The sequence below is a fragment of the Scomber japonicus genome, chromosome 17 (assembly GCF_027409825.1).
Source record: "Scomber japonicus isolate fScoJap1 chromosome 17, fScoJap1.pri, whole genome shotgun sequence".
Classification (NCBI taxonomy): Eukaryota; Metazoa; Chordata; class Actinopteri; order Scombriformes; family Scombridae; genus Scomber; species Scomber japonicus.
In genome coordinates, this window is record NC_070594.1 from 4,868,660 (window position 1) to 4,877,778 (window position 9,119).

Below are 9,119 nucleotides of genomic sequence, written 5' to 3' on the forward strand. Positions count from 1 at the left end.
CCTTCCATCTTCCCATCCTGTCTTCTTTTCCTTCTCCTTCCTTCCTTCCTTCCTTCCTTCCTTCCTTCTTTCCATCTTCCCATCCTGTCTTCTTTTCCTTCTCCTTCCTTCCTTCTTTCTTTCCTTCCTTCCTTCCTTCCTACCATCTTCCCATCCTGTCTTCTTTTCCTTCTCCTTCCTTCCTTCCTTCCATCTTTCCATCCTGTCTTCTTTTCCTTCTCCTTCCTTCCTTCCTTCCTTCCTTTTTTCCTTCTCTTCCTTCCTTCCTTCCTTCCTTCCTTTTTTTCCTTCCTTCCTTCCTTCCTTCCATCTTCCATCCTGTCTTCTTTTCCCCTTCCTTCCTTCCTTCCTTCCCAGGAAGGAATGAAAGGAGGGGGGGGGGGGGGGGGGGAAGGAAGGAAGGCTGTTTTTAAAATGTGTTGAAAGGAAGGAGGAACTCATCATGGAAATTACTTGATTCTTGTGAGTGATTAGTGATTATAATAAAAACTTGCACGCCAAGACCCTGTTACATAAAGACTTACTGTATATGTGTGTGTGTGTGTGTGTGTGTGTGTGTGTGTGTGTGTGTGTGTGTGTGCTTATATTCTACAACAGTCATGAACAATCTGACTGACTTCATTAAATCATCATTTCTTTTGCCTCTATTTCCTTAATGACACTTTATTTGGATAATGAAAATGTTTCTGAACTGAATTATAACGATCAACGTCTCCAAATACTAACCAAGTCTATGTGTTGTTTCTTTACTTTTAATCAGGGGTGTCAACATGCGGCCCGTGGGCCAGAACCGGCCCGCCGAGAGGTCCAATCCGGCCCAGTTTCCTTCTTCCTCTTTTCCTTCCTTCCGTCTGTCCTTCCTACCTTTCTTCCTGCCTTCCCTCCTGTCTTCCTTTTCCTTTCTTCCTCCCTTCCCTCCTTCTACCCTTCTTCCCTTCCTTCCATCTTTCCCTCCTGTCTTCTTTTCCTTCCTTCTGGAGATAAAACTCATAAACTCAGAATGCTTTACCCTCCTGTTGTCCTCGAGTCAAGGAAGGGAGGGAGGGAGGGAGAGAGGGAGGGAGGAAGGAAGGAAGGAAGGAAGGAAGGAAGGAAGGAAGGAAGGAAGGAAGGAGGGAGGGAGGGAGGGAGGGAGGGAGGGAGGGAGGAAGGAAGGAAGGAAGGAAGGAAGGAAGGAAGGAAGGAAGGGAGGAAAGAAGGAAAGGAGGGAGGAAGGAAGAAAGGAAGGAACAGTCAAAACAGACAGAGTCAATTTGACCCGGGAGGACGATACGAGGGTTAAAGGTATCCTAGTGATAATGTTTCTTATGTTCTTATCAAGAATTCAATAAACCTCACATATAATAATCACGTCCTTTCAACTCATTCAAGTCACAACTAAAAGAGTGAAATATGAGGAAGTAATGAATGCTTAACCCTCCTGTTGTCCTCGAGTCAAAGAGGGAAGGGAGGAAGAAGGAAGGAAAGGAGGAAGGAAGGAAAGGAGGAAGGAAGGAAGGAAAGGAAGAAGGGAGAAAGGAAAAGAGGAAGGGAGAAAGGAAGAAGGAAGGAAAGGAGGAAGGAAGGAAGGAAGGAAGGAAGGGAGGAAGGAAGGAAGGAAGGAAGGAAGGGAGAAAGGAAAGGAAGGAAGGAAAGGAGGGAGAAAGGAAGGAAGAGGAAGGAAGGAAAGGAGAGAGGAGGGAGGAAGAAGGGAGGAAGGGAGGAAGAAGGAAGGAAGGAAGGAAGGAAGGAAGGAAGGGAGGAAGGAAGGAAGGAAGGAAGGGAGAAAGGAAAGGAAGGAAGGAAAGGAGGGAGAAAGGAAGGAAGAGGAAGGAAAGGAGGGAGAGAGGAAGGGAGGAAGAAGGAGGAAGGAAGGAAGGAAGGAAGGAAGGAAGGAAGGAAGGAAGGAAGGAAGGAAATCCAAATCCAATATATACACATCAGTTTGTTATCTGATTCTTATAATGCTTTAACCTTTAAGTTTTTATACTTCAAATAAACCTTGACATGTCACACTGGATGTTACTGAGGACAAGAAGGAGATTTAACGATGTTAACAACTACCTTTCTTCCTTCCTTCTTTCCTCTGTCCTTCCTTCCTTTCCTTCCTTCCTCCCTTCCTTTCTTCCTCTTACCATTGTTCCTTTCCTTCCTTCCTTCCTTCCTTTCCTCCCTGCTACCTTCTTCCTTCCTTCTTTCCTCTGTTCTTCCTTCCTTCCCTCCTTCATTCCTTCCTCCCTTCCATCTTTCCTTCCTCCTTTCTTTCCTTCTTCCTCCCCTCCATCCTTCCTTCTTTCCTCCCTCCCACCTACCTTCCTTCTCTCCCACCCTCCTTCCTTCTTTCCTCCTCCTACCTTCCTTCCTTCCTTCCTTCGTTCCTTCCCTCCTTCTTTCTTTCCTCCCTCTACCTTCCTTCCTTCCCTCCTTCCTCCCTCCCTCCTTTCCTTCCTTTCTTCCTCATTCCTTCCTTCTTTCTCCCTTCCTCCTCCTCCCTCCTTTCCTTCCTTCCTTCCTTCCTCCCTCCTTTCCTTCCTTCTTTTCATTCTTTGTTACTTAATTCCTTCCTTCCATCTTCCTTCCCCTTTCCTTCCTTCCTTCTTTCCATCCTTCCTTCCTTCCCTCCTCCTTTTCTTTCTTTCTTCCTTCCTTCCTTCCTTCCACCTGTCCTGTCTTCCCTTCATCTTTTCTTCCTTCTTCTCTTTCCTTCCTTTCTTCCTTCATCTTTCCTTTCTGTCTTCTTTTCCTTCCTTCCTTCCACCTGTGCTGTCTTCCTTCCATCTTTCCTTCTCCTCCTCCTTTTCCTTCCTTCCTTCCATTTGTCCTTTCTTCCTTCTTTCCTCACTCCTTCCTTCTTTCCTTCCTTCCTTCTTTGCTCACTCCTTCCTTCCGTCCTTCCTTCCTTCTTTCCTCACTCCTTCCTTCCTTCCTACCTTCCTTCCTTCCTTCTTTCCTCACTCCTTCCTTCCTTCCTTCCTTCCACCTGTGCTGTCTTCCTTCCATCTTTCCTTCTCCTCCTCTTCCTTCCATTTGTCCTTTCTTCCTTCTTTCCTCACTCCTTCCTTCTTTCCTTCCTTCCTTCCTTCCTTCTTTGCTCACTCCTTCCTTCCTTCCTACCTTCCTTCTTTCCTCACTCCTTCCTTCCTTCCTTCCTTCCTTCCACCTGTGCTGTCTTCCTTCCATCTTTCCTTCTCCTCCTCTTCCTTCCATTTGTCCTTTCTTCCTTCTTTCCTCACTCTTCCTTCTTTTCCTTCCTTCCATTTGTCCTTTCTTCCTTCCTTCCTACCTTCCTTCTTTCCTCACTCCTTCCTTCCTTCCTACCTTCCTTCTTTCCTCACTCCTTGCTTGCTTCCTTCCTTCCTTACCTTCCTTCTTTCCTCACTCCTTCCTTCCTTCCTTCCTTCCTCCTTCTTTGCTCACTCCTTCCTTCCTTCCTACCTTCCTTCTTTCCTCACTCCTTCCTCCTTCCTTCCTTCCTTCCACCTGTGCTGTCTTCCTTCCATCTTTCCTTCTCCTCCTCTTCCTTCCATTTGTCCTTTCTTCCTTCTTTCCTCACTCCTTCCTTCTTTTCCTTCCTTCCATTTGTCCTTTCTTCCTTCCTTCCTACCTTCCTTCTTTCCTCACTCCTTCCTTCCTTCCTACCTTCCTTCTTTCCTTCTTTCCTCACTCCTTCCTTCCTTCCTTCCACCTGTGCTGTCTTCCTTCCATCTTTCCTTCTCCTCCTCTTCCTTCCTTCCTTCCTTCCTTCTTTGCTCACTCCTTCCTTCCTTCCTATCTTCCTTCTTTCCTCACTCCTTCCTTCCTTTCTTCCTTCCTACCTTCCTTCTTTCCTCACTCCTTCCTTCCTTCTTCCTTCCTACCTTCCTTCTTTCCTCACTCCTTCTTTCCTTCCTTCCTACCTTCCTTCTTTCCTCACTCCTTCTTTCCTTCCTTCCTACCTTCCTTCTTTCCTCACTCCTTCTTTCCTCACTCCTTCCTTCCATCTGTTTAATGATCCGGCCCACATCAGATCAAATTGGACTGTATGTGGACCTTGAATGAAAATGAGTTTGACTCCCCTGACTTAGGCCTCACCTGTCACCTGTCACCTGTCACCTGTTAACTACATTTATACTTTTGTTGGGTTTTGCTCTGAGGCTGTTTTCCAGGTCTCATACTGCCAGTAAAGAGATCTTAACGCTACAGGAGTGATATTTCAGACTATATGTTGAGCTTCCAACTTTGTGCAACAGTTTGTGTTAAAGTCAGCTCCATGAACACATTACGTTTCTCTCCCCAGTCTGATGTGAAAGAACCTGACTGACCTCCACAAAGCCCTGACCCCCAACTCCATCCAACACCTTTCAGATGCCACAAAATCAGTTGTTGGAACCTGACAAATGCTTCTGTGGCTAAATGAGAGCAAATCCCAGCAGCCTGGCTCCAAAATCTGGTGAAAAGCCTGAAACCATGAAAAGCTTCAGGCAGCTGATACAGCAACAGATTAATGCCCGTGGTTCTGGATTGAGATGCTCAGAACTCACATATGGGTGTAAACCCTTAAACAGACCTTACTAGTTATGTCATTTGCACCTCAAGTAAGGAAGGAATGAAGGAAAGAAGGAAGGAAGGAAAGGACGGAAGAAGAAGGAAGGAAGGAAAGGACGGAAGAAGGAAGGAAAGGAGGAAGAAGGGAAGCAAGGGAGAAAGAAGGAAGGAGGGAGGAAGGAAGGAAGGTAGGAAGGAAAGGAATGAAGAAGGAAGGAAAGGAGAGAGGAAGAGAAGGAAGGAAAGGAAGGAGGGAGGAAGGAAGGAAGGTAGGAAGGAAAGGAGGGAAGAAGGAAGGAAAGGAGGGAGGAAGGGAAGGAAGGGAGGAAGAAGGAAGGAAAGGAGGGAGGAAGGAAGGAAGGACAGATGAAGGAAGGAAGAAAGGACAGAAGGAGGGAACATTTACCCTAACAGCTGAACTTAGATCTGAGGAAGGAAGGAAGGAGGGAAGGAAGGACGGACAGATGAAGGAAGGAAGGAAGGAAGGAAGGAAGAAGGAAGGAAGGACAGATGAAGGAAGGAAGGAAGGAAGGAAGGAAGGACAGAGGAAGGACCCGGGAGGACAACACGAAGGTTAAGAGTCTGTATCTCCTGGTGCACGTTGTCTGTTTAAGGGTTAATATCAGGGTTTCCACATAGATTTAGCCAAGTTTCATCCATGTTGGGTGTCACTACCTTCAGTCTAGACTTGGTTTAGTATCTTTAAATGACACTAAGAGTTCCTGTAGTGTGTGTGAGTGTGTGTGTGTGTGTGTGTGTGTGTGTGGTTCTGAATGACAGCTCCACTAAACTCACTTTATTATAATAAATCCTAAAAAAAGAGACTTTCTTCTGGGTTTCTTTTTGTATGACAGTAACTGTAACTGATGAGACTTTACATTCACACAAACACACACACACACACACACACACACACACACACACACACACACACACACACACACACACACACCACACACATACACACACACACCACACACACACCCCTTCCCCACAACCTCCAACCCTGGCTGTCTTTATTACCTGCTCTGGTCCCAGTTGGCAGCGAACAGGACCAGTATTTTCCTGCCGTATCTGTCCAGGTTGGAGAGCACGCCGGGAAAGCCCGTCCTTCAGGGCCTGCTTGATACCCGGATCTGTGGGTTTCAGGTTCTTGAACATGTCCAGGTTCTGCTGTCGGTACTCAAAGTACTGTGCAAGCAACCGGAACGCCTCGAAGTGGTTGAATTTCCTCGCCCGGAGGAATCTGAGGATAAACGCGTCGTCTGTCCTGAGGAAACCAATGTCCGGCCGGGTGATGATCATATCCCGGACCTCCTGGATGTCCTGGTGTAAAGTCTCCGGGTTTTCTTTCAGTTCAACCTTGGCCTTCTCCAGGGTCTCTGGAGAGAGGCCAGCCTGTAAGTGAGTCATCTTTTGCAACAGCTGTCCCTCCACGGGGGGGGCCACACCAAAAAAAAAAAACAGCTCGTAATCAAACAACAACGATAAAGTAAAAAAAAAAAGAAAAAAAGTCGCCTCCAGCAACAGGGTGAAGTATATTACAATGATTATTTAGTGGTTTCCTGATCAGGAGCTGACTTCAGATGGAGGCCTGCTGCTCTGTAGACGGTAATCCACCCTGAACTGGCACAGACGCTGCTGCTATGATGCTCCTGTTATCAACATATGGGCCATTCACTTTTACGCACAGAAACATTTACAATTCCAGCTTCGGGAATTCAACTTTATTGTAATTTTTTTTTGTTTACCCCCCACAACATTTATATGATGGATAAGGTTCCTCCAGGTTTCAGGCGGTACATCCAACCTGCTGATCCGGGCGGCCTGAGCTCAGAGCCGACAGACAGCCGCTTCCCTCCATGTCAAAAGCCTCTCCTCTCCTCTCTCTTTCTCTCTCTCTCTCTCTCTGTGGCACAATGACGACGACAGCATCACCGTCTCCCCGGCGTAGCTCTCGGCGGCCAGGCAATGCGGCACGACCCTGCAGCACCTGCTATATTATCATCATCATCATCATCATCATCATCCCTCCGCCTTCACAACGCATCTCCATCCGCCGAGCGACTGATGTTGCTGCTGCCGCTGCTGCTGCTGGTGGTGCTGGTGCTCCGTCAATTGAGGCAGATTTGGATGCTCGTTTTCACGTCTATATCCCCCGTCTTAATCATCACCACCATCATCATCATCATCACCACAATTTTGGGGTGTTGATTTAAATCTTTAAATCATGTTTCACAAAGCTTTCCCCCCCACCACCACCACCAAGAAAGAAGGAGGCATCCAGCAGCACAGGTGTCCCGCGAGGTTTTGTTCCCCTCCTGCCTCCGGTTTCTGGGTTTTGGAGAGGGGTGGGGTGGTGGGTGAAGGGAGGAGGAGGAGGTGGGAGGGTGGAGAGAGAGAGAGAGAGAGAGAAAGAGAGAGAGAGAGAGTGAAAGGGGGGTGGGGTGGAGGGGGGGGATTACCGTCTCCGCTCCTCCTGCTGCTGCTGCTGCTGCTGCCGTCTGTTCGCTGGGAAAGTGACTGACATCAAGAGAGTCTGTGCTCCGGTCGGTGTATGGACGCCACCGGCGGGGGGAAGGGAGGGAGGGATGGATGGAGGGAGGGATGAATGGAGGGAGTGGGAGGAATGTTGAGATGAAAAGGCAACAGATATATTTAAGGGAGAGAAAAAAAAAGGCCGAGAGATGGAGAGATGATGAATGACTGTAGTAGCTAAAAATGAAAGAGGAGGAGGAGGGGAGAATGGATGGTTGACGGGAGGATGATGAAAAGAGGATGGGGCAAGGAGGGCTTTTAGCTTTAGGCAAAAAAAAAAAAAAAGGAAAGGGTGGAGGGATGAAGATGGGGGCAGACTTTGTGTGGTTTAGGAGCCTGAGGCAAACTAGAGGCCTCTATATCACCCTTTTCCATCCCTATACATTTCTTTAAGGACCATATGTTTGCAGGTTTTATCTCCTTATGGTCTCAGATAATGTGATAATATGTATTCCACCTTTTAATGGTTCATTTTGAAATATGTAATGAGCAGTTTTATGCATATTTTGGGGTATTTCCGCCTGCTGTTCCAGTCAAAAAATAGTTTCCCATTAACCCTCCTGTTGTGTTCGAGTAAAGGAAAGAAGGCAGGGAGGGGGGAAGGAAGGAAGGAACGACAGAAGGAAGAAAGGGGGATGGAGGACAGAAGGAAGGAAGGGAGGAAAGGAAATAAGGAAGGATGGAGGAAAGAAGTAAGTAAGGAAGGAAGGTCGGAGGGAGGGAGGAAGGAAGGAAGGAAGGAACGACAGAAGGAAGAAAGGGGGATGGAGGACAGAAGGAAGGAAGGGAGGAAAGGAAATAAGGAAGGATGGAGGAAAGAAGTAAGTAAGGAAGGAAGGTCGGAGGGAGGGAGGAAAGAAGGAAGGAAGGAAGGACAAAGGAAAGAAGTAAGGAAGGGAAGAAGGTAGGGTGGAGGAAGGACAAAAGAAGGAAGAAAGGGAGATGGAGGAAGGGAAGAAAGAGAAGAAGGAAAGAAAGAGAGAAGGAGAGAGGAAGCACAGATGGAAGGAAGGAAGGAAGGAAGGAAAGAAGGAACTGTCAAAACAAATGGGTCAATTTGACCCGGGAGCACGACAGGAAGGTTAATTTACTGCATCTTGAAACTTGCTTGAGTTGTGTCATCCATCATATTGAACATTCAAACTTTTGCTATTATGTGATAGTTGTGAAAAATGTGCACCTCATTAGTTTTTGACTGCATAGACTAAAGTTGATGTTTTGATGAATTCACACAACTCAAGTAAGTTTTAAAGAGTCTGATAATTAATTTTCAAGCACGAATAAATAAACGCCAATATAAGCAAAATATAACAAATGTTCAAAAATACAGCGACACATGGTTTACAAGATGGTTAATGATGCAAAGGAGCCACGAGTTGTAGTAAATGGACGAAAACATGCAGAAGCACCAATATGTTCCTTTAACCCTCCTGGTGTCCTCGAGAAAGGAAAGAAGGAAGGAAGGAAGGAAGGTAGGTAACAAAGAGGGAGGGAGGGAGGGAGGGAGGGAGGAAGGAAGGAAGGAAGGAAGGAAGGAAGGAAGGTAGGTAACAAAGAGGGAGGAAGGAAGGTAACAAAGAGGGAGGAAGGAAGGTAACAAAGAGGGAGGAAGGAAGGTAACAAAGAGGGAGGAAGGAAGGTAACAAAGAGGGAGGAAGGAAGGTAACAAAGAGGGAGGGAGGAAGGTAACAAAGAGGGAGGAAGGAAGGTAACAAAGAGGGAGGAAGGAAGGTAACAAAGAGGGAGGAAGGAAGGTAACAAAGAGGGAGGAAGGAAGGTAACAAAGAGGGAGGGAGGAAGGAAGGAAGGAAGGTAACAAAGAGGGAGGGAGGAAGGTAACAAAGAGGGAGGAAGGAAGGTAACAAAGAGGGAGGGAGGAAGGAAGGAAGGAAGGTAACAAAGAGGGAGGAAGGAAGGAAAGAAGGAAAGAAGGAAGGAGAAAGGAAAAGAGGAAGGGAGGAAGAAAAGAAAGGACAGAGGAAAGAAAGAAGGGAGGAAGGAAGGAAGGAAGGTAACAAAGAGGGAGGGAGGAAGGAAGGAAGAAAGGGGGATAGAGGAAGGAAAGGAGGGAGGAAGGA

The 9,119-nt window shown here is 47.0% G+C and overlaps 1 protein-coding gene across 1 annotated transcript in view; it reads right to left on the reverse strand.

The window, feature by feature from the left end:
- LOC128377599 (clavesin-2-like) overlaps window positions 1–5,916 on the reverse strand; it is an 82,969-nt gene extending 77,053 nt beyond the window's left edge. The window contains 2 exon segments of the mRNA XM_053337564.1: window positions 5,527–5,609; window positions 5,611–5,916. Of these exon segments, the coding sequence (XP_053193539.1) occupies window positions 5,527–5,609; window positions 5,611–5,916 (389 nt within the window).
- Between the last annotated feature and the right edge of the window lie 3,203 nt (window positions 5,917–9,119).